Source organism: Petromyzon marinus, chromosome 17 (assembly GCF_048934315.1).
Source record: "Petromyzon marinus isolate PM22_M1 ecotype Great Lakes invasive population chromosome 17, UKy_Petmar_22M1.pri1.0, whole genome shotgun sequence".
Lineage (NCBI taxonomy): Eukaryota > Metazoa > Chordata > Hyperoartia > Petromyzontiformes > Petromyzontidae > Petromyzon > Petromyzon marinus.
In genome coordinates this window covers 15,968,929-15,994,845 of record NC_133683.1, presented here as the reverse complement: position 1 = coordinate 15,994,845, position 25,917 = coordinate 15,968,929, and the positions used below count along the sequence as shown (strand labels likewise).

At 55.7% G+C, this 25,917-nt stretch overlaps 1 protein-coding gene across 2 annotated transcripts; it reads left to right on the top strand.

The window, feature by feature from the left end:
* Positions 1-180: 180 nt before the first annotated feature.
* Positions 181-25,635, top strand: LOC116943266 (vasodilator-stimulated phosphoprotein-like). Of its 2 annotated transcripts, XM_032955978.2 has the most exons (16): positions 182-987; positions 5,245-5,319; positions 6,213-6,378; positions 11,398-11,578; positions 16,825-16,879; positions 18,144-18,193; positions 18,711-18,925; positions 19,934-20,043; positions 20,331-20,403; positions 20,589-20,640; positions 21,150-21,207; positions 21,464-21,535; positions 21,716-21,787; positions 21,938-22,010; positions 23,262-23,319; positions 23,911-25,635. In XM_032955978.2, exons 2-16 carry the CDS (start codon positions 5,255-5,257, stop codon positions 23,946-23,948), a joined length of 1,338 nt encoding a protein of 445 aa, XP_032811869.1. In that variant the 5' UTR covers positions 182-987; positions 5,245-5,254; the 3' UTR covers positions 23,949-25,635. The 2 variants fall into 2 exon arrangements, with proteins under 2 accessions (XP_075923783.1, XP_032811869.1); XM_076067668.1 differs by lacking the exons at positions 16,825-16,879; positions 18,144-18,193 and having other exon boundaries at positions 181-987.
* Positions 25,636-25,917: the final 282 nt, after the last annotated feature.

Here is a 25,917-nt window from a genome sequence, read left to right as displayed (position 1 = left end):
CCGCTCTCTCGTGCTCCACCCCGCTCCCTCGTGCTCCACCCCGCTCCCTCGTGCTCCGCTCTGCCCGGATCCACTCCGCTCTGCCCTGATCCACTCCACTCTGCCGGAGTCCCCAAGAGAAACCTCCCCGGGGTGGAGCTGCGTAGAGGCGTGACTTGACGCTTGGCCCCACCCCCACGTGCTAGCGAATGAATGCACGTGTGAGTGAGTGGATGAATGAAAGTACGTGAATGAGTTGAAGCACGTGTGTGAATGAGCACGTATTGATTGAAGCAGGTGTGAATGAATTTTAAGAGTGCGTACACGAGCGAAAGCACAGGTGTGGATAAATTAACGATTGAATGAAAGCACTTGCGATGAGTACAAGTGAATGAATGACAGCATGTTTCTGAGCACACGAATGAATGAAAGCGCCGGGTGCACGCGTGAATGAATGAAATCACGTCTGAGTAGACGGGAATGAATGAGGGGACGTGAGTAGACATGCTTGTGAATGATACCGCGTGCGAGTGAATGAGAACACGAATGAATTAACACGTGCTCACACTCGCCGCTCGGGCTGCAGGGGAGGTTTTGCGCGTGCGCGTGTGGAGGGGAGAGATGCGTGACCTCTACGCATCATCATCCACCATCACATCATCATCCACCATCACATCATCATCCACGATCACATCATCATCCACCACCACATCATCATCCACTACCACATCGTCATCCACTACCACATCGTCATCCACTACCACATCGCCATCATCATCCACCACATCGCCATCATCATCCACCACATCGTCATCATCCGCCTCGTCTTTCTCATACACAACATCAGCAGCATCATCATCCGCATTATCATTCTCATTCATCTCATCCACCTCGTTCTCCAGCACCTCATCATCCTCCCATTCCTCCTCCTCGTCGTCACCGGCAGCCGCCGCCGCCTCCCGCCCTGGTGCCGGAGTCCCCCGCCCCGGTCCCGCGCAGACACACGAGGTGTGTGGAGGGAGCGAGGGGGTGCAGAGGGGGTGCAGAGGGGGTGCTGGGGGGAGAGGGGCCGGGTCCCCTTTGTCTAAGGGTGCGCGAGGCGAGGCGCGAGGCCCCGACCCGGCGCGAACTGGGCCTGGGGTGTGGCTGTGATGTGGAAGGGAGTGGTGGTGGTTGAAGGGAGTAGTGAGCGGTGGTGGAAGGGAGCGGTGGTGGTGGTGGAAGGGAGTTGTGGTAGTTGGAGGTAGTGGTGGTGATGACAGGGAGTGGGAATGATGATGGTGGTGGTAGGGAGCGGTGGTTGTGGTGGTGGGGAGCGGTGGTGGTGGTGGGAGAGAGTGATGGTGCTGGTGGGAGGGAGTGGTGGTGCTGGTGGGAGGGAGTGGTGGTGGTGCTGGTGGGAGGGAGTGGTGGTGGTGGTGGGGGGGAGTGGTAGTGGTGCTGGTGGGAGGGAGTGGTGGTGGTGGGAGGGAGTGGTGGTGGTGGTGGTGGGAGGGAGTGGTGGTGGTAAGAGGGAGTGGTGGTAGGGAGTGGTGGTGGTGGGAGGGAGTGGTGGTGGTGGTAGGGAGTGGTGGTGGTGGTGGTGCTGGTGGGAGGGAGTGGTGGTGCTGGTGGGAGGGAGTGGTGGTGGTGGTGGTGGTGCTGGTGGGAGGGAGTGGTGGTGGTGGTGCTGGTGGGAGGGAGTGGTGGTGGTGGTGCTGGTGGGAGGGAGTGGTGCTGGTGGGAGGGGGTGGTGGTGGTGGTGGAGGTGGTGCTGGTGGGAGGGAGTGGTGGTGGTGGTGCTGGTGGGAGGGAGTGGTGGTGGCGGTGGTGCTGGTGGGAGGGAGTGGTGGTGGTGGTAGTGCTGGTGGGACGGAGTGGTGGTGGTGCTGGTGGGAGGGGGTGGTGCTGGTGGGAGGGAGGGAGAGAGAGTGGTGATGGTGGTGATGATGGTGGCTTGAGGGTGATGGCTGTCGAGGGGGTGGTGTTGATGGTCACGTTGGTAGTCGCAGTGTTTTAGTCGTGATGATTGTGATAATAATTGTGGTGGTAATGAGGATTACAGACAGTGATGGTGATGTGTGTAGTGATGGTGATAATGTTAGTGGTGGTTGATGGGAGTGGTGGTGGTGACCATCATGATCATGTTCGTGGAAGATTTTCCCGAAATCTGAATGGAAGCCCCGGTCGCAAGTGATGGTGATGGTGCTGACGGTGATGCTGAGTGTGGTTTGTGGTGATCCCAGCCAAAATGTCCCACCAGCCCCGCGTGTGCCCCCACAAAAAACCCCAACTCGGGTTCACTACCAGCCCCCTACCCCTCACCCATCCTGACAGCGCCCTCCTCCCCCCCCCCCCCCCCAGATCCCCCTCACTTATTCAGGTCCCCTTTTCTAAGGGGGTAAACACACCGTGCGTATCCGCCCTTTCGCGAACACGTGCGTGTGTGTGTATGTCGTGGTTGTGTGTGTGTATGTCGTGGTTGTGTGTCGTGAGTGTGGGTGTATGTCGTGGTTGTGTGTGTGTGTATGTCGTGGTTGTGTGTCGTGAGTGTGTGTGTATGTCGTGGTTGTGTGTGTGTATGTCGTGGTTGTGTGTGTATGTCGTGGTTGTGTGTCGTGAGTGTGGGTGTATGTCGTGGTTGTGTGTGTATGTCGTGGTTGTGTGTCGTGAGTGTGGGTGTATGTCGTGGTTGTGTGTGTGTATGTCGTGGTTGTGTGTCGTGAGTGTGTGTGTATGTCGTGGTTGTGTGTGTGTGTCGTGGTTGTGTGTGTGTATGTCGTGGTTGTGTGTGTCGTGAGTGTGGGTGCATGTGTCGTGCGAAAGAATGGGGGGGGGAGCGGTGGTGCAACGGTTAGCGCGTTGCGCTATGAACCGACCCGAGGGACTTACCCGCTCACGGCCAACACCAGTGGCTATCTGAATCGGTTCTGGGCCTCCTCTAGGTTGACTCCGCCTCAAATGAGTACCCGGTGCGATGTGTAAACATGGCCACTGGGGAGACAAAGGCGGCCGGGCGTGTTACTGGTCACCCACCCCCTCGTGTGCCGTGCTAACAGCACTTGCCCCCAACAGTGTGTTCAGGCTATACGGGGGATCTTCATCTTTTTAGTTGTACACGTGTTTATGCATGTGTCTGTGTTGTTCAAGAGTTAATATGTATATATTTGCGTGTTTAAGTGTTGATGTGTATGCATTTTTGCCTCTGTTGTACAAGTGTTGATGTGTCTGTATTTGTGTGTGTGTGTAAGTGTTGATGTGTCTGTGTGTTGTACAAGTTATATACTTAATTCGCGGTTTAGTGGTAATTAATTGAAGGTGGAGGGGTTACCAGCCCCTCGCACCCGTCCAGAGCCCCCGCTTAGCCCCCGTGGTGGACACAGACGCCATGAGGGGAGGAGCCAATCACAATTGGACCTCCCCCCACAGCACTGTCCACGACAGAGTTGCCCGTCCGGCACCGCGAGGAGGTAGGGGGTTGTTTTCCCATACCTGGGCAGTGTGCTTATGACTGGCTCCAGTTTAACAGCAGAGGTCTCACTCCGAATCAGTCGAGCGGCAATATCTTTTCATCGGTTGCGTAACGCTGTGTGGAAGCTACCTCCCTTCTCTACGCTTGCGAAACGTGGACCCCCCCTAATGGAATATCTTCGCCGGTTAGAAACATTTAGGCTGGCCTGCCTACGATCCATCCTGGGTTTAACCAGACTGGATTGTGTGAGGAGCTCACTAATCCTTGAAAGATCTGGGCAAGGTCCCATCGGTGAGCTCCTCCGGCAGGGAAGGCTGCGATGGCTGGGTCATGTAGCCCGCATGCCCAGCCACCGCATGCCGAAACCGCTTTTGTTCGGCCGGATCGAGGGGGCTAAGCAGGCGCGGCACGGGCTAGAGAAGAGATGGAGTGATGTGGCACGGGAGGACGTGGAGCTGAGTGGACTTGCCGATGACTGGTACCAGCGGTGTCAAGATCGGCCTCTGTGGAGGAGGCTCGTGAAGGACGCTACTGGGCAGTTGGAGGCAGTCGCCCTCCAACAACAACGGAGGGCGGAGGAGCGACGCTCACAACAACGAACGGAGCGCCGGGTGGCTAAAGCACAGCAGGTTGCCACAGTAGGGGGCACAGGTGGTGCATCAGCCAGTCATCTCAGTCAGTCAACCCGTGGCACCTGCTGGGTCTTCCCCGTGACCTCCTGCCAGCGGGCGTTCGACACTTCACGTGGCCTCAAGGTGCACATGGCCTGGCACAAGCGTCGTGGTGACGTCACCGCCACTTAGTGGCGAATGGCGGTTGTTGTTGTACAAGTGTTGATGTGTATGTGTGTGTGTGCACAATTGTTGATGTGTATGTGTGTTGTACAAGTGTTGTGTGTGTGTGTACAAGTGTTGATGTGTAATTATGTGTCTGTGTGTGTGTGTGTACAAGTGTTGATGTGTATGTGTGTTGTACAAGTGTTGATGTGTAATTGTGTCTGTGTGTGTGTGTACAAGTGTTGATGTGTAATTGTGTGTCTGTGTGTGTACAAGTGTTGATGTGTAATTGTGTGTCTGTGTGTGTACAAGTGTTGATGTGTAATTGTGTCTGTGTGTGTACAAGTGTTGATGTGTACTTGTGTGTCTGTGTGTACAAGTGTTGATGTGTAATTGTGTGTGTGTGTACAAGTGTTGATGTGTAATTGTGTGTGTGTGTACAAGTGTTGATGTGTAATTGTGTGTCTGTGTGTGTGTGTACAAGTGTTGATGTGTAATTGTGTGTCTGTGTGTACAAGTGTTGATGTGTAATTGTGTGTCTGTGTGTGTGTACAAGTGTTGATGTGTAATTGTGTGTGTGTACAAGTGTTGATGTGTATGTGTGTTGTACAAGTGTTGATGTGTAATTGTGTGTCTGTGTGTACAAGTGTTGATGTGTAATTGTGTGTCTGTGTGTGTGTACAAGTGTTGATGTGTGTGTGTTGTACAAGTGTTGATGTGTAATTGTGTGTCTGTGTGTGTACAAGTGTTGATGTGTAATTGTGTGTCTGTGTGTGTGTACAAGTGTTGATGTGTAATTGTGTGTACAAGTGTTGATATGTAATTGTGTGTCTGTGTGTGTACAAGTGTTGATGTGTACGCATATTTGTCTGCGTGTGTGAGAGAGCCGACCGGATGTGGTCTGGCCTCCCTTAGCTGAACTCGCACTGTGGAACACACACACACACCAATACATACACACGAACACTCATACAACACACACACAGACACACACGCAGACACACGTGATCCGAACGCTGCGCCTGTGTTCTCTCCCAGCTCCGGCCCTATGAGCAGCAGGAGACTGCTTCCCACGGTCCCCGCGGGACCCGGGGGACCTGCGGAGACCAGCAGGTGAGTGACTCCACGGGACCCCCCCCCACCGGCCGGGGTGTCTCCCTACGTGTTCCGCGTGTCCCCCGTGTCCCCCATGTCCCCCACGTCTCCCACTCCCCATGTCTCCCATGTCTCCCACGTGTCTCCCTACGTGTTCCGAGTGTCCCCCACGTCCCCCATGTCCCCCACGTCTCCCACTCCCCATGTCTCCCATGTCTCCCACGTGTCTCCCTACGTGTTCCGCGTGTCCCCCACGTCCCCCATGTCCCCCACGTCTCCCACTCCCCATGTCTCCCATGTCTACCCCGTGTCCCCACGTCTCTGTGTCCCCCTGTCCCCCGTGTCCCCACGTCTCTGTATCCCCCGTGCCCCCCATGTCCCCCACGTCTCCCACTCCCCATGTCTCCCCCGTGTCCCCACGTCTCTGTGTCCCCCGTGTCCCCACATCTCCCACGTCTCTGTGTCCCCCACGGCTCCGTCTCCACGAGTCTTTGTCTGCGTTCACCAGAATCCCAATGTCTACGTGTTGATGTGTTGATGTCTCCGTGTTGATGTCTGGATGTCTCCGTGTTGATGTGTTGATGTCTCCGTGTTGATGTCTGGATGTCTCCGTGTTGATGTGTTGATGTCTCCGTGTTGATGTCTGGATGTCTCCGTGTTGATGTGTTGATGTCTCCGTGTTGATGTCTGGATGTCTCCGTGTTGATGTGTTGATGTCTCCGTGTTGATGTCTGGATGTCTCCGTGTTGATGTGTTGATGTCTCCGTGTTGATGTCTGGATGTCTCCGTGTTGATGTGTTGATGTCTCCGTGTTGATGTCTGGATGTCTCCGTGTTGATGTGTTGATGTCTCCACGTTGACGTGTCAATGTCGACGTCTCGATGTTGATGTCTCCGTGCCGATGTCCACAGTGAGCTAGCGGTGGTGGTCGCTGTCCCAATGTTCTACGATGACTCGAGTCGCCGCTGGGTTCCGTGTGCTGGGGGGCGAGCGGGGGAATCCGGTCCCGCGTCCATCCACCTCCTCAAGGAGCGCACCTCCATCCGCGTGTGGGGGCAGCGTGTATACGACCAGCAGGTGTGTAGGTGTGTGTGTAGGTGTGTGTGTGTGTAGGTGTGTGTAGGTGTGTATGGGGAGCGGTAGTGTAGCGGTTAGCGCGCTGCGCTATGAACCCGCCGACACGGGTTCGATTCCCGCTCACGGCCAACACCAGTGACGATTATCTGAACTGGTCCCGGGCCTCCCCTAGGTCGACTCAGCCTCAAATGAGTATCTAGTGCGGTGTAAACATTGCCACTAGGGAGACAAAGGCAGTCAGGCGTGGTGCTGACCACCCACCCCCTCGTGTACCGTTATGGCCTTCATAGGTGCTCGCTAACAGCACTTGCCCCTACAGTCTGTTAAGGCTATATGGGGTGTCTTTGTCGTGTGTGTACGAGTTTGTGTGTCCCACACAGCTTCAGACAGATCAGGGGCAGTCGACCCAGTAGGAAAACGAGGCTAGAAGCAGGGTTCGTCTGAGCAAGCACTTGCTCCTACAGTCTGTTAAGGCTACACGGAGGATATTTTGTTGTTGTGTGTTTGGGGAGCGGTGGAGCAGTGATTAGCGCGCTGCGCTATGAACCCGGCGACCTGGGTTCGATTCCTGCTCACAGTCGACACCCGTGACGATTATCTGAACCAGTCCTGGGCCTCCCCAGGTCGACTCAGCCTCAAATGAGTATCTAGTGCGGTATGTAAACATTGCCCCTCGGGAGATAAAGGCAGCTGGGCGTGGTGCTGGCCACCCACCCCTATCGTGTGCTGTTCCGGCCTACATAAGTGCTCGCTAACAGCACTGGCCCCAACAGTCTGTTAAGGCTACACGGGGGGTCTTGTTAAGCGGCATCTTCTCATCAGCTGCATAACGCTGTGTTGAAGCTGCCTGTCGCTCCATACGAAGCTCCGGGTCATACTCCGCCACAGTCATGCCCTCCCTTCACTGCGCTTGCGAAATGTGGACCCCTTTTTGAAGGAACATCTGCGCCGGTTCAAAACACCCAGGCTGGCCTCCGTACGATCCATCCTGGGTTTAACCAGACTGGATTGTGTGATGGAGCTCACAAATCCTTGAAAGATCTGGACACAGTCCGATCAGGAAGCTCTCCTCCAGCAGGCAAGGCTGCATCGGTATGGGTCATGTAGCCCACATCCAGATAGAAGAGGCTGAGCGAGTGCTGCACGGGCTGGAGAGGAGATGGCCTGATGCAGTACCGCAGGATGTGGAGCTGGTTGGATTTGTCTCTGAGGAGGAGGCTCGTTAAGGACGCTACTTTGGCAATTGGAGGCAGGTGCCCTCCAACAAAAGCAGAGGGCAGAGGAATTATGCTCACAACAACGAGTGGAGCCCAGGGCGACTAAAAGGCATCAAGTTGGCACAGTGGGGTGTGGGGGAGGATGCAGGCAGTACCTCTACCAGCCATCTCAGTTAACCCATGGCACCTGGGTCCGTCCAAAGACCTGGCAGCGAGTGTTCCACACTTCACGTTGCCTCGAGGGGTACCGCTTCTTGCTCAAGCACCGTGGTGACGTCACCGTCACTTAGTGGCTGTTGTTGATGTAGAGCAGTGACTCTCAATTGCAGTGTTCAGGGAGCCCACCGTCCAAGACCACATCACCCCCAACCTGCAATCCCTCCGCTACTTCCCAATACAATCTCAGATCAATGTCAAGATTGCACTCGCTTTATTCAAGATACTCCATGGACTCACTCCTGCCTAACACTCCCCTCTCACCTCACTCTGCTCCCCTCCACGCACTCTCCCACCTCACCACTCTCACCTCACTCTGCTCCCCTCCACGCACTCTCCCACCTCACCACTCTCACCTCACTCTGCTCCCCTCCACGCACTCTCCCACCTCACCACTCCCATCTCACTCTACTCCCCTCCACGCACTCTCCCACCTCACCACTCCCATCTCACTCTACTCCCCTCCACGCACTCTCCCACCTCACCACTCCCACCTCACTCTGCTCCCCTCCACGCACTCTCCCACCTCACCACTCCCATCTCACTCTACTCCCCTCCACGCACTCTCCCACCCCACCACTCCCACCTCACTCTAATCCCCTCCACGCACTCTCCCACCCCACCACTCCCACCTCACTCTACTCCCCTCCACGCACTCTCCCACCTCACCACTCCCACCTCACTCTAATCCCCTCCACGCACTCTCCCACCCCACCACTCCCACCTCACTCTGCCCCCCTCCACGCACTCTCCCACCTCACCACTCCCACCTCACTCTAATCCCCTCCACGCACTCTCCCACCCCACCACTCTCACCTCACTCTAATCCCCTCCACGCACTCTGCTGCCTCTCCGACTCGTGTAAACAAACGGCCGCTATTACAGTCCTATGACTGTGGTGGTTATCATTATTCCTGCGCGTGTCCCCCTCCTACGGCCAAGCCACGGGGAATCCGCCCGATCTCGGCAGATCTCGGCAGCTGAGCCACTTTTGAGCCTGGACTGCGCCGCACGAGGGCGGGAGAGCGACCGCCTCGAGCCGGTGTCCAAGCGCTGTGCTGGCTGCGGGGTCAGCAGAGGGCGGTGTAGGGAAATTGTGCAGCGCGCTGCTGCACGGCACTCGCTAAGCCCTAGCTGACCGGCGTGGTGAGGCGCGGTGGTGAGGCTCGGTGGTGGTGAGGCTCGGTGGTGGTGAGGCGCGGTGGTGGTGAGGCGCGGTGGTGAGGCACGGTGGTGAGGCGCGGTGGTGGTGAGGCACGGTGGTGAGGCACGGTGGTGAGGCGCGGTGGTGGTGAGGCACGGTGGTGAGGCACGGTGGTGAGGCGCGGTGGTGAGGCGCGGTGGTGAGGCGCGGTGGTGAGGCGCGGTGGTGAGGCGCGGTGGTGGTGAGGCGCGGTGGTGAGGCGCGGTGGTGAGGCGCGGTGGTGAGGCACGGTGGTGAGGCACGGTGGTGAGGCACGGTGGTGAGGCGCGGTGGTGAGGCGCGGTGGTGAGGCGCGGTGGTGAGGCTCGGTGGTGAGGCTCGGTGGTAGTGAGGCACGGTAGTGAGGCACGGTGGTGAGGCGCGGTGGTGGTGAGGCGCGGTGGTGGTGAGGCACGGTGGTGAGGCACGGTGGTGAGGCGCGGTGGTGGTGAGGCACGGTGGTGAGGCACGGTGGTGAGGTGCGGTGGTGGTGAGGCACGGTGGTGAGGCACGGTGGTGAGGCGCGGTGGTGAGGCACGGTGGTGAGGCGCGGTGGTGGTGAGGCACGGTGGTGAGGCACGGTGGTGGTGAGGCGCGGTGGTGGTGAGGCACAGTGGTGAGGTGATAAACAAAAAAAACAATCGCCCACGCGGCCTGCGGAGGTTCTCGTCCAGCATCGCAGTGACGAGATGGCAGTTATAGGTGAACACACACACACATACACACACACCTCACACACATACACACATACACATACACACACACCACACACACACACACATACACACACACACCACACACACACCTCACACACATACACACACCTCACACACACATACACACATACACACACCTCACACACACACATACCTACACACACACATACACACCACACACACACCACACACATACACACACACCTCACACACATACACACATACACATACACACACACACCACACACACACACACACACATACACACACACCTCACACACATACACACATACACATACACACACACCACACCACACACACACATACATACACACACACACCTCACACACATACACACACCTCACACACACATACACACACCTCACACACACACATACCTACACACACACACATACACACCACACACACACCACACACATACACACACACCTCACACACATACACACATACACATACACACACACACCACACCACACACACACACACATACACACACACCTCACACACATACACACATACACATACACACACACCACACACACATACACACACACACCACACACACACCTCACACACATACACACATCTCACACACATACACACACCTCACACACACACATACCTACACACACACATACACACATACACACCACACACACACACCTCACACACACACACACCTCACACACACCACACACACCACACACACATACACACCACACACACACCACACACACCACACACACCACACACACACACCACACACACCACACACACACCACACACACATACACACACACCACACACACACACACCACACACACCACACACACATATACACCACACACACACACATACACACACACACCACACACACACCACACACCACACACACACACACACCACACACACATATACACCACACACATACACACACACCACACACATACCACACACACACACCACACACACAAACCACACACACATACACATACACACCACACACACATACACACACACCACACACACACACCACACACACCACACACACACACCACACACACATACCACACACCACACACACCTCACACACATCACACACACCACACACACACACCACACACACACCACACACACACACCACACACACACACACCACACACACCACACACCCCACACACACCACACACACCACACACACACCACACACACACACACACCACACACACCACACACACACACACCACACACACACACCACACACACACACCACACACACCACACACACACCACACACACCACACACACACACACCTCACACACACCACACACACCACACACACACACCACACACACCACACACACCACACATACACACATACACACACCTCACACACCTCACCGCCCTGCCCTCGCCGCTGCCCCCCACTCACCCTGTGCCCCATCCGCCTCACCCCGTACACCCCCCCCTCACTCCGTACCCCCCTCACTCCGTGCCCCCCCTCACTCCGTGCCCCCCCTCACTCCGTGCCCCCCCTCACTCCGTGCGCCCCCTCACTCCGTGCGCCACCTCACTCCGTGCCCCCCTCACTCCGTGCGCCCCCTCACTCCGTGCCCCCCCTCACTCCGTGCCCCCCCCTCACTCCGTGCCCCCCCCTGTCCCCAGACGGTGCTGGAGTGCCACCTGTCGCAGGACACGCGCTTCCACCGCGCCACCCCAACCTTCCTGCAGTGGCGCAGCGAGGGCCGCGTGTTCGGCCTGAGCTTCACGAGCGAGGACGACGCCAACCTCTTCACCAACGCCATGACGTGGGGGGCCGAGGCGCTCTCGGTGGGGGGTGCGGGAGGTACGGGGGGGGGGTGTGGGGGGGGCCTCGTAGGAAGAGGGAGGGTGGCCTGGAGGCACCTGTGTGTGTATCTCTGTGTCTGTAGTTGTACGTGAGTGTGTGTGTGCCTTTGGGGGTGCATGGGGTGGGTGTGACCAGTACAGAAGCACGCGGGGGGGGGGCACCTGTACACGGGGTGCGACGCACAACAGATTTGTGTCACAGGTGAGGTTATGTGCACCCCCCCCCCCACCCCCCACCTGTTGTGCTCCCTCTCCCACTGTTTACTGGGTCATAGAATCAGGGGTGACACTTGGGAAGTGTTGAGGTTGAGTCTTAAGGATTGATATGGGGGGGGGGGGGCACCACGTACATTGCATTGGGAGGAGGGGTGGCACGTGTAGCCACGTGTGTGTGTGTGTGTTTGTGTCTGTGTGTGTGTCTGTGTGTGTGGCCGTGTGCGGTGACTTCAATGCCCGAGTTGGTCATGATGCTGGCACCTGGTCTGGAGTGATTGGAAGGCATGGGCCAGATGAGCTCAATAACAACGGTAGGAGGCTGCTAGCTTTTTGTGCAGCCCATGGGCTCGTATTTACCAACATGCTGTTCCGGCATCGGCACATCCACACAACATCATGGATGCATGCCGGGTCTAAGCAGGAACATCTGCTGGGCTACATAGTAACGGGCCAGCGGATGCGAGCCCATGTCCTTGACACCAGGACCTTCCGTGGAGCTGATCTGCCCTCTGACCATCGACTAGTCATCTGTAAGATGCGTCTGCCATTCTTTCACTCCGGTGGTGAGTGTACACCCAGGACCACATTCCAACCTAAGGTGGCCTGGTCTCAACTAGCTGATGAAAGTTGCAAGCCAGAATTTCATCATCGCTTGCGGCTGGGGTTGGCATCGTCCCCCACTCCTCCTGATGTCGAGGGTAAATGGGCGAGGTTTAGGACTGTGACTCATGCAGCTGCAATGGCTGCTTTGGGTACGCGGTCCAGACCTCCCCAGAGACCCTGGCTGACAGAGGAGGTGTTCAGGATGGTTGAGAAAAAGCGACTGGCCCACTCTAATCGTCTACAGCATCCCACATCAGAGAATGAGGAGGCTTACAGCAGCCTTCGCTCGGAGGTTCGGAGAGCCGTGAGGCGCTGCAAGGATGGATGGTGGTCGCGGGTTGCTGAGGAAATGGAGTCTGCCTCAGTGGCCTGCGATCACAAATCCCTATTTAACTCCATAAAAAAGCAACCTGCAGCGCCACACCTATTACCATCATTAGGGGAAAAAACGGTGATCCAATATCCGACCCCCAGGAACAGGTTTGCACATTTGCTGAGCATTTCTGTGAGGTCCTGGGGGAGGGGAAATCCCTCAGCCAGGAAAACATCGTGGCACAAAGTGGGGATGACCCTGCTGAGGCTGCGGTGCCTCAAATATTGGAAGAAGAAGTCACCCCCTGTGAGTGGCTGGCTGAGGTGCCATCTATTTAGGAAGTACTAAAGGCGATCCAGAGTCTGAGACCAGGAAAGGCACCGGGCAGAAATTATCTTCCAAGCGAAATGCTGAGGGAGGGTGGTGTTTGTGCACAGACTGCCCTGCATGACATCATAACAACAGTCTGGACCACTGGATGGGTTCCGCAGGATTGGAAGGATGCCCTGGTGGTCCCCCTCTTTAAGAAGGGGGACCGCACAGACTGTAACAACCACAGGGGCATCTCACTCAGTGTGCCGAGAAAGGTCCTGGCAAGGATTATTCAACATCGCCTTGCTCGGCACGCTGAGGAGAGGCTTGCGGAGCCCCAATGCGGTTTCAGGAAAGGGCGGTCCTGCCATATTTTCTGTCCGTCTGCTACAGCAGAGGTGTAGGGAATTCCAACATGACCTACATCTCTGCTTTATTGACCTGGTCAAGGCCTATGATGCCATCAGTAGGCCTGGGCTCTAGGTTGTTCTTCATGCTTTCGGAGTCCCTAACCCTCTGCTCACGATCATTAATGACCTTCATGATAGTGAGCGGGCCCGGGTAAAACTACGTGGCTGGGAGTCAGAGCCATTCCCTGTACACCTTGGGGTGCGACAGGGATGTCCTCTGGCTCCCACATTATTTAACATATATTTTGACCATGTAGTTCATGAAGCCTTCAATAGCTGTACCGGGGGAATCGCCATCTGGTACAGATATAATGGGAGGCTGATCGATGCCCGGGTGCGGTCAAGGGATGGCTCCCTATTGCTCAACCACTATGTATGCCGATGATTTGGTAATAGCTGCTCATTCAGAGGAGGAGTTGGAGACGCTGCTGCTGAAACTGGAGCGTGCCACTAAGAGGTGGGGCCCTACCATCAGCCCCACCAAAACTAAGCACCTGCCTGGGTATTTTGTACCATCAGACACTCCACGCCCACAATTCCCAATCGGCGATGGGGCAGTTGTGGAGAGAGTGGATAGTCTCCCATATCTGGGCAGTGTGCTCATGACCGGCTCCGGTTTAACAGCAGAGGTCTCACTCCGAATCACTCGAGCGGCAATATCTTTTCATCAGTTGTGTAACGCTGTGTGCAAGCTACCTGGTCTGTCGCTCCGCACGAAGCTTCAGGTCTTCTCGGCCACGGTCATTCCCTCCCTTCTCTACGCTTGCGAAACGTGGACCCCCCTAATGGAGCATCTTCGCCGGTTAGAAACATTTAGGCTAGCCTGCCTACGATCCATCCTGGGTTTAACCAGGCTGGATTGTGTGAGGAGCTCACAAATCCTTGAAAGATCTGGGCAAAGTCCCATCGGTGAGCTCCTCCGGCAGGCAAGGCTGCGTTGGCTGGGTCATGTAGCCCGCATGCCCAGCCACCGTATGCCTAAACAGCTTTTGTTCGGCCGGACAGAGGGGGCTAAACGGGCGCGGCACGGGCTAGAGAAGAGATGGAGTGATGTGGTACAGGAGGACGTGGAGCTGAGTGGACTTGCCGATGACTGGTACCAGCGGTGTCAAGATCGGCCTCTGTGGAGGAGGCTCGTGAAGGATGCTACTGGGCAGTTGGAGGCAGTCGCCCTCCAGCAACAACGGAGGGCGGAGGAGTGACGCTCACAACAACGAGCGGAGCGCCGGGTGGCTAAAGCACAGCAGGTTGGCACAGTAGGGGGCACAGGTGGGGCATCAGCCGGCCATCTCGGTCATCTCAGTCAGTCCACCCGTGGCACCTGCTGGGTCTGCCCCGTGACCTCCTGCCAGCGGGCTTTCGACACTTCACGTGGCCTCAAGGTGCACATGGCCTGGCACAAGCGTCGTGGTGACGTCACCACCACTTAGTGGCGAATGGCGGTTGTTGTTGTGTGCGGTGGGGAGCATTGCCGCAGTGGTAAGCGTGCGAAGCCACGAACCCGGGGACCCAGGTTCGATTCCCGCTCACGGCCAACACCAGTGATGATTGTCTGAACCGGTCCTGGGCCTCCCCTCGTGTGTAAACATTGCCACTAGGGAGGCGAAGGCGGCCGGGCGTTGTGCTGGCCCACCCACCCCCTCTTGTACAATTCCGGCCTTCATAGGTGCTCGCTAACAGTCCTTGCCCCTACAATCTGTTAAGGCTATATGGTGGATCGTTGTCTTTATCTTGTGCATGTGTGTGTGTGAATGTCGTTGTTTCCAGAACTGAAGTTCAGTTAGCAATGACCGGGTCATCAACCTGGAAAATATTTCCAGCCCCGCACAAACCACATCCAGGCTACCTCTCTCTCGCTATGGGCTGTGGCTACGACTGCTACTGCAGTTTACCAGGGACTCGGAAAAAGTTTCGTTTTTAAGCCCTGGATTGTATACGTCCGTGTGTGAACGTGTGTGTGTGTGGCCACCCACCCCCCTCATGTGCTGTGCCGGTCTTGATAGGTGCTCACTAACAAAACTTGCCCCAAGATTCTACTCTGTGGAGGATCTTTGTCCTTGTGTGTTATATCCAAGTCAGTCAAGCGGCATTATCTTTTCATCAGCTGTGCAACGTTGTGTGGAAGCTTCCTGGTCTGTCGCTCCAAACAAAGGTTTGAGTCTACTCAGCCATAGTTCTGACCTCCTCTATGCTTGCAAAACGTGGACCGTTCTAATGGAACATCTGCGTCGGTTTGAAAAACGTAGGCTGGCCTGCCTACTGATCCATTCTGGGTTTCACCAGGCTGGATTGTGTGAGGAGCTCGCAGATCCCTGAAAGATTTGGACACAGTCGTATCGGTGAGCTGCTCTGGTAGGCAAGGCTGGGTCATGTAGCCCACATGCCCAGCCACTGCATGCCCAAGAAGCTTCTATTTGTTTAGATGGAGGTGTTCGAAATGTGTATGGCACAGGCTAGAGAAGAGATGGGCTGATGTGGTACAGAAGGATGTTTGGCTGAGTGGACTTGCTGAAAACTGGTCCCAGTGGTGCCAGGAGGAGACTCATGAAGGATGCTATTGGGCAGTTGGAGGCAGTCGCCCTCCAACGACAACAGAGGGCAAAAAAGTGACCCTCGCATCAACGAGCGGAGCGCCGGGTGGGTAAAACGCAGCAAGTTGGCACAGTAGGGGATATGGTCATCTCAGTCAACCCATGGCACCTGGGTCTGTACCGTGACCCCCTGACAGCAGCGAGCCTTCCACACTTCATGTGATGGCCCCAAAGTGCACCTAGCCTGGCACCAGCGGTGTGGTACCGTCACTGTCACTAAGTGGCGAATGGCAGTGGTGTGTGTACACACGTGTGCACGTGTGTGTGTCGCATACGCGTGTGTACGCAGTTGTACCGGCGTATGTTTGTGTAGTTAAACGCACGTGGGTGTAGGGGAAGCGGGATTCCGTTCTGTGGTGATGGGAGGAAATCTGCAGTAGCTGCGCGGGTTATAGTACCCGCGCGTGCTCGGTGCATGCGTGCGTGACACTGTGCGTATGTGGGACTTGCGGTGCGCTAGTCGGCAGACTGCACAACAAAGAACGAACGCAGCCACCCAAGTTGGATTCCCCACCACGGTCAACATCAGTGACGAGTGACCAGTCCTGGGCCTCGCCCACATCAGCTCAACCTTAAATGAATACCTGGTGCGATGTGTAAACAAAGCCGATAGGGCGTGGTGCTGGTCACACCAACCACCTCGTGCGCCGTGCCAGCCTTCATAGGTGCTGGTTAACAACAGCACTTGCTTCAACAGCTTGTGTAGACTATACGGGGGAACTTTGTCTGTACACGCGCGTGTGGACTGGCGTACGCGCGTGTGGACTGGTGTACACGTGTGTGTGCATGATCATCTCAGGAGGAGGACCTCCAAAAAGCCCGGATCGGGATGAGGCCGAGTCGGGCGGCGACAGGTGCGTACGTGTGTGTATGTATGTACGTGTGTGTATGTGTACCTGTGTGTGCGTGTGGTCTTAATTGGGGTGGAGCGGTAATGTAGCGGGTTAGCATGCTGCGCTACGAACCCGGCGACCCGAGTTCGATTCCCGCTCACGGCCAACACCGGTGACTATTATCTGAATCGGTCCTGGTTCGATTCAGATAATCGAATGCCTGGTGTGGTGTGTAAACATCATCACCAGGGAGACAAAGGCGGCCTGACGTGGTGTTGGTCACTCACCCCCTCGCGTACCATTCCGGCCTTAATAGGCTCTCGCTAACAGCACTTTCCCCCACAGTCTGTTAAAGCTATCAGGGGGATCTTTGTTATTGTACGTCTCAAGTGGTGGATAAGTATGACGTTATTGATGCGTTGTTCTGCCATGCCGGCACTTCTCAGTGCACCAAACTTGCCGAGCAGCACTGTTCTGAATGGTTCCTATTTCTGCACTATGATGTTTCCACAGAGGGGCAATGGTGGTGAGTGTGCAATGAGTGTGTGCGTGTCTGTGTAGTGTAGCGGTTAGCGCGTTGCACTACAAACCCGGCGGCCCGGGTTCAATTTCTGCTCAAGGTCAACACCGGTGATGATTATCTGAACCGGTCTTGGGCCTCTCCTAGGTCGACTCGGCCACAAATGAGTACCTAGTGCGATATGTTAACATCGCACTAGTTACTAGGGAGACAAAGGTGGCCGGGTGTTCTGGCCACCCACCACCCCGTGTGCCGTGCCGGCCTTCATAGGTGCTCGCTAACAGCACTTGTCCCAACAGTCTGGGTTAATATCCTTTGGGTCTTTCGGTAAAGTCACGGGGGATCTTTGTGTTTTTTTTGTCTATGGAAGCTCCTCCAGGAGGCGAGGCTGTGTTGGCTGGGACATGTAGCCTACATGTGCAGACATCCCAAGTACAAGCAGCTTCTGTTTGGCCGGATAGAGGAACTTAATGGGTACGGCACGGGCTAGAGAAGAGATGGACTGATGCGGTACAGAAGGATGTGAGCTAATTGTACTTGCCGATGATTGGTACTAGCGATGTCAAGATCAGCCTTTGTGGAGGAGGCTTGTGAAGGATGCTTCCGGGCATTTGGAGGAAGTTTCCCTCCAACAGGAGGGTAGAGAAGCGACAAAGGTGGCCGGGCGTTGTGCTGGCCACCCTTGTGTTCCATTCCGGCCTTAATAGGCTATATGGGAATCTTTGTCTTTGTGTGTGTATCTGTCTCCATGTGTCTGCATCTCAGCTTGTACGAGTCCCTAGACTTGTACCAGGACATGGACAAGAGTTTCCACGGTAACACCTCCTCACGACCACCTTCCCTTCTCGATTCCCGTTGACATCTCTCCTTGCCTTACCTCTCATTTCCCCCGTGTCACTTCCTTCTCCACCTGTCCCCTGCCCTCATCTCACTTCCCCTCTCTTACCTCATCTCGCATTTCCTGTCTCACATATTCCCTCCCTATAATTTCACCTCTTCTCTCACCTCATCTCTATCCTCTCATCTGTCTGCTTCCCATCTCCCCTATTTTCTCACCATCTCTCCTCTTTCCTAATCCCTCCTCACCTCCTCTTCTCTTCTTCTCATCTCGCTCATTCATAACATTCGTCCCTCATCTCTCCTTTCCCTCCCCATCATCCCTCTCCTCGTCCTCAACCTCGTTGCAGTGTCCCCTCGTCAGTCTCACCGTCCGTGTTTAGGTTTCAGTGACGGGGGGACTTAAAGGGGGGGGGGTGGAGGCGGGGCAGGGTGGGGGGACTCGAGTGAGGGATCAGAGGGGGTTCATGGGACCCCTGTTTGTTCCCACTTCAGGACGAAACGGGGCCTCCACTTTGGCCCACACTGCAGCCCCCGTGTGTGGAACGGGACCCCAGGGTGCGAGGTCCACGAGTGAGGGGACCCAAGGTGGGGCCCCGCCACCCCCGCCCCCTCCCCCACCGCCGCCCCCCGCGGGAGGAAGCGCGGCCCCAAGGCCCCCTGCATTCGGGGCCTCGATCGCAGGGGTCCAACTCAAGAAAGTCCAGCCGGTAACCAACAACAACAATCGCAACAACCATGACACAATCGACAACAACAATGCTACAACAAGAAACAACAACATAAACACAACAACAACACAGCACCGATAACATACTCCAACAATAACCAAACAATGCCACGAACACTGTAAGGCAGGGACACCGAGCAACGCTTAATTTAGCCGCCACCTGCCCGGTTCAACGACCCAGGAAATATATAAACAGCGTCAAAACGCAACCGCATCATGCGAGCGAGTGGCATTGGGGGTGGGGGGTGGGGAAGTGCGGGGAGAAGAAAAGCGGAAGTGGAGGACGAGGAGGTTGGGGGTTGGTGGAGTCAGGGGGCCAAGGCGCGGACAAAGCAACCAAGGCCCAACGAGTCCCAGAAGAGTCAGTGGGCGGCCGGGGTGAGGGTTGCTGCCGCCTGCCTCTGGGTTTGCCCCGGACAGTGCGGGTGCTGGCGTCTGTGCTTTGGATGGCAGAAATTGGTTTGTGCCGAGTTCCCGTGGCCGTTGTTGCTGCGTTGAACTTCGGTCGGCCCGCAGTGGACCTAGGCTGACTTGAGAAATGTGTCTGGGGGTTGGCCTGCGAGAAAGGGGTCCACGCATCCCCCCCAGCGCCTCTCCCAGGGCGTCTCCCAGGGCAAGCTCGGGAGGGTCCCCAGGGCCCCACACCGCTTGTGGGACTGGGCCGCGCGGGAGCCAACGTCCATGCGGAGGGATTGGGCAACAACCGTGGACACGTCGGGAACGGACCGATTCGTTGCGAATTGTTTTATTCAATAAACAAACATTGCGTTTGAATTAGAGACATTGATATTTGCCGTAAATAATGGCTTGTTCATTGAGACCTTTCGGTGAACATCGATGATTTATCAAACACATCGAGCGTTCGATACGTCGATGGCCCTCAGTACATGTCCAAACCCTCGACTCGAGCTTGTGAAAGGCTCCCTTGGTATGGACAGGTGGATTACACCTGTAACCCCCCCTCCCCTGGGTACCCCCCCCCCCCAAGACTGAGGAGTCGGGGCCTGGAGGAGGAGGGGGCAGCCGGGGGCCCTCAGGAGGAGGAGGAGGCTCTGGGGGGGGCCTAATGGATGAGATGAGTGCCATGCTGGCCCGGAGGTGGGGTCCCTCGTCAACATCATCATCAATAATCACCATGCATCACCATCATCATCTCCGCCACCACTACCATCACGATCCCCGTCACCATCACTTCTGCCGCCTTCATCATGATCACAACCATCATCCTGACGACCGTCGCTGCTGTCGACGTCATCACGATCGTCAACACCATCGTTATACGGCATGCGGCTTGCACGACAAGAATAACAATCGGAGCCTTCCTGCCTCCACACACCTCATCACCATCATCGACACCCCCCTCCTCCCACCGTGTGTCCCCGCAGGAGAAAGACCTCTCAGGGGGTTCTCTCAGCAGCGACGGGGACCCCAGGCACCCCAGACCCAGCACCGGGACCCGTGAGTGTCTCCAGGTTCAACTATGATGGTGTACCACTGATGGTGTGATGATGTGATGGTGTGTCACTGTGGTGGTTCATGGTGTGATGGCGTACGGCTGATGGTGTGTGATTGTGATGGTGTGTCACTGTGATTGTGTGATGATGTGATGGTGTATCACTGTGGTGGTGGGTCTCTCTGTGTAGGAGGAGGCTCCGGCTGCGTTCGCTGGTCCCAAGAAAGACACGAGGCCTCTTGGTGTGTCACCATAGCGACCGCATCATCTCAGCTCTAGACTCTTCCAGATCATCAGGGGCAGGGAACCTGACACATGAGGCCTACCACTTAGAAATGGCCCATAGACGATGCTTATCAGTCACTGCAAGTAGCACCTTAGCTGCACTAATCGAACACTAAAGGGGTGCGCATGTTTTCAACCTGGCAACAAACCGACACACCTGATGACGACCGTTTGTGTTATGGTCGAAACGTCGTGAGAATTTTTATTGTTTTATATATATTTTATTATTTTATTGTTTCCCTTCAACGTGACTTTACCGAAAGAACTAAGAATATGAATTACTGCAGTCACGAAAGCTTTAAATCAAAATTTAACAAGGGGGTGTGTATTGGGTATTGGTGTGTGTGTGTGACGTGCGTGAACCGAGTGTTTGTTGGGTGTTGTTGTTGGTGAGTGTGTGGGGGGGGTGTCGTTGGGCATCTGTTGCTGGCAGTGTACCGCTCTCTCTCCCCGTGTCTGCCCGCAGAGAGCCCCAAGAAGGCGCCATGGGCCAGCGGGAAGCCGCTCAGTCGATCACAGTCCAAGTGCGTCCCTTCATGTCTGCCTTCTCCTCCCCCTCCCCATCGTCATGCGTCATCTCCATCCAACTGTTCGTCCATCTGTCGATTGATACGGCGTCTATCAGTCGGGTCCATCTGTCCATTGACTTGTCTGTTCCTGTGTATGTCGATTCATTTCTCCGTCCATTTTACTGTTTATCTGTGCGATCATCTGTCCACACGTCCGTCCATCCGTCCACGTGTGCGTTGTGTACGTCCCCTGTCCCCCTATCCCCGTCAGGCTGGAGATGGGCCATGAGGCCATGGGAAAGGAACGCGGTCCCTCCCTCAACTCCTCCAGCAGCCTGAGCAGGTGCCTACGTCTCGTAATCTGTCTCCCTGTCCATCTGTCCGTATGCCTCTCCACATCTGTTCGTCGGTCCGTCCACCAATGGTCCATCCGTGAATCTGCCTGTCTGTCCATTCGCCGGCAAAGTGCGTCCACATGTCTCTCCACCAACCGCCCGCTCCTCCTCCTCCTCCGTCTCTGCAGGCTGGAGATGAGCCGCGGGGCCGAGAAGAAGCAGCCGGATGCTGCGCTCAACTCCTTGCGCAGCCTGAGCAGGTGCGGATGCAGGGACAGCGCTATTGGGGGAGGGGGCGGGGGGACTGGCCTGGGTCCTGAGCCACCAAATATCCCTGTGGCTCCCCCCACCCTCGCCCCACTCACTGTCCACTCACCCCCCCACCCCCTCCCGCCTCCCTCCACCACCAGGACCAAGTCTTGTGTCGGGTCTCTGACGCTGCACGCCGTGCCGGATGGCGGCCCCTCGCAAAACCTCAAAGAGGTTCGTGCCCCTCCCCCCCCCCCCCACTTACATATGGTCTCGCCGCAGCGAATTTGAGTTTTTGCACCGAATTGGAATTTTCGCGCAAAAAAGGTTCCTAGCACCGACTCGCCCGCCAAGGCCTCTGGGTCTGCGGCCTCAAGGTTTTGGGGCCTCTTTGTGTGGTGGTGCTATTTTGAGGCAGGGGTTGGTGGATCACGTGAGAGATTTGTGAAACTCCCAAAGCCTACCGCCGAGCTGCAATGTGTCCGGATGTCAGTAAGGCAGATAAATTATTGAATCTAGCTGTACGGAGCATGGAATGTTCATGTCGAGGTTTGCTTTGGGTTCCTCCCATGCGAAGCCAAGCTCTTTGGTTATAGAATTTGTGGCTCAACAGCCCGATGTAGCAGGACACCGCCTGAAGCTGAGCGTGCAAGTTCTACGGCGACAGAATGAGCGATTTGAGCACGATACTGGCAATGGCGGAGCCAGGATTTTCAGGTAGGAGGGGCAACCCCTCCAGCAATTAAAAATGTTAGGGGTTGTTAGTAAGTAAGGACTTGTCCCTTGCTTTTTATTTGACGTGTGTGCGGCGATGGCGCAGCCATCGATCGAGGGTCGAATTCGAACCGCGAATGTGTGATCGGCATCGCGCTCACTGCGTATACATCATCTCATAGAGTCCCTGGCACGTAATAATATGCTACACAGTGGCAGGCAGTGGGGGTCGCAAAATGCCGATTTATTACTAATAAACCCCAATGATCCGATCGAAAATTATGGATTTCGATCGGATCATTGGGGAGCACGTGCCACCCACCCCCCCACTGGCTCCGCCAGTGGATACTGGAGGGTTAGTCCAGGTCAGATAGGGAGGATTTGAGGATGATATCAAAACCACATGGTCACCCAGAACATCCTAACTGTGAGACTCAAGGCTATTTCAGGAGGGTCCTGCCATGTCCTTGCGCTCAGGAGCAATGCTGTTGCTGTGTGGGAAGTCCTAATCGATAAATTGGCAGGTCAGGTTTCAGCAATTGGGACGTTTGGCCAACACGGTCGCATTTCGTGGTGGGTTTACCTTCGAGAGGAAAGTTGGGGAACATACAGACTCCCTAGTCGGGGAATTGAACCCAGGCACTTCTTGCTGTGAGGCACAGGCGTTACCACCGCGCCGCCACCGTCTTGGTGTTCATGGCGCCATTAGTGGGTGCTCGCGGAGCGGACGGGCGTCGTAACGGTGGCTGTGTGGTGCGCGCGGTGCCTTAGGAGATCCTGGCCGGCGTGCGGCTGGAGCTGCACCAGGTGAAGGAGGAGATCCTGGCCGGTGAGACCCGATGTTGGTAGAGGGGAGGGGGGGGTCTCTAATGTTAGAGGGCTGTGAAGGCTCCTGTGCACAGGGCCCCCAATTTCTTCAGGTGCCTGCAACCTTGTGCCGTGTCTCTGCGCATCCCCATTTCTCTGCATCTCTGTGTATTTCTGTCTTTGTGTCTCCGTCTGTATCCTCTCCATTTTACTTTCTCTAGATCTGTTGCTCAGCGTCTCTCGGTGTCTCTGTCTCCGTGTCTCTCTCTCCGTGTATCTCTCCACGTCTTTGTCTCGCAGTCTCTCGCTCCGTGTCTCCATTCCCCCCCCCCTCCCTGTGCACACGGCCGCCGTGTTCGTAGCAGTCAAATCTCCGTGCACGGGGCCACAATTGCACGGCCCAGGAGACACCGGGATCCGCATGGCTCAGTCTCCCCCCTGGTGGCAACATTCACGTCCCGGCTCGTTAAGCGCCATCGCCCATTAGTGTTCCTCACTGACAATAGGCAAGGGATCGGAGAGCCCCCGAGTAGACCCTGACCTATCCCCCGTCCACTCTCCCTGCCCCCCCCTTCACCTCCCCCCCCCCTTCACCTCCCCCCTCCTTCCCCAGCCGTGCGCCAGGAGCTCACGCGGTTCAGCAAAGCCTAGCGGTGGCAGCAGCAATAGCCGAGGATTGGGGCCGGGCCCCACCCCCCGGGCACCTCCGGCCACGCACTGCGACGGTTGCAACCGCGCTTCCCCCGCCCTTGCCGAGCACCGCGTGTGAAGTCGGGAACCCACGATGGACGCGGTCACACTGTGTTTGAGTTGACTCGCACACTCACGGTTGCACTCATTCACTCGCTCACAGTCGCACGCCTCCCAACTCGCTTAGACGCCTTGCTGTTGACTCCTCAGGTGTGATGACGTGAGATGCAACGAACGCGTCATTAGCGCTTCGTTTTCCCTGGCCCTGCTTTGCCCCCAGCCAGATTCAGACGTTTTCTTGCGAGGCCAGCAGTAGCACTGTTTGGTTTCCGGCTCGGCACGGCAAATAGCCGCTGGAAAACCACCCATACCCGCGCTGGCTCTGCTCAGATGTGGCAGTGGAAAAGGGGGTACGGTACGTCATGTCCATGACCATTGGGAACTGTTGTCTGTGGCCCAGTATCGGCCCAGAAACAGTCACCAGGGTCCGGGTCCTCATCCCCACGCTATATAGACTCGCTTCCTCTCGCTCCATCCCACACCTCCCCGTCCTCGCCATTCTCCGTGGCTTCATGCAAGGGTCAGGGTTGGAGTCCGGCGACGGCTGGAATTGGTTGTTGGCCTGCCCCTGTGTGGTACACAGCTCCACCATAGATATTAAAAATAAAATGTAAAATAATTTACGACGAAAAATACAACTAAGCATGGAGCTGTGCGCAGTCAGTATTACGATTCATAATTGCGTTTTGGTTCGGGCCCCGTAAAATCTGTCGCAAGACCCTCTACTGCTTGACGCAGCCAAACAAAATCAGTTGTTGCATACACGCGTTTGACGATGCCAGTTATTGTTTTCAGCTCGCTCACCGGATAAAGTTGGAGAACGATTCTCGCAACCAACATTTATGGATTAGACGACTTCCTGGGTTTTGCTCTGACTTCATGGACCTTTCGAATGGAACATCGCGGCATATCTAATCGCTGAATCTGGTTGTGATAATTGCTCACTAACTTCACCGGTGAGCAAAACATTTATAATTACGTATGAGCGTTAAACGCTCGCACGCGTGACAATTTTACTGTTGGGTGGTGGGTCTTACAGCAGAAATGTAACCGGATTGTTATGTGACCTAACCCAAATATAAATTATAAAATATATATAACTTTATTGATATTGCCATTTTAATATGGGGACAATATATATAAAAAAAACATTACCCTTTATTAAATGGGTGGCAGGGTGGCGAAGCGATAACGCTGCATTCCAGTCGTGGTGGTTGAAACGGGGCCATGGGAGTTTCGCTTCTGACACACCTCGGCTCGCACCCCCCTGCTTGCACAGCCCATAATACCCCAGCCTATACACACTCGTCCATCAATCCTAGCCCATCAACCCTAGCCCATACATCATAGACCATCAATCCCAACCCATCACCTGGGCTCGATTAACGCAGGGGCTTAACGTGCTGCAGCCTGTGTCTTAGGAATGACAAGTCCCCCTTTATTGTGAAATGTGTATTGATTTATAATGGTTACAACGCAATACTGGAGCACTATGGCACGTCCTGCGGGTAGTTTGGGAGTGAAAGCCATCGCATCGCTGTGTGTATTACTAGCAGCCTTGTGCCGAAATTAAAATAGTTATTTTTAACTTTGATTCAGCCTTTAAATCTTGCATCGCGTTTTAAAAAAAAAAGGCAAGATGAAATTGCCAAACAATCGAGCATTTGGCTTCATTGGGCAAGGGTGGTGGTGAAATGGTTAAGGGAAGGAATTGAATATACAAAGAGGACACCCCCCCCCCCCCCAAAGTATACCCATCCTGGGCCTCTCATTGAGCCCACCACTCCTAGATCAGCTCTCGCCACTCCATTATTAGGCTGGCCCATTGCTGTCAACCCAGTCCATCACTGTTATTGAAGCCCATACATCC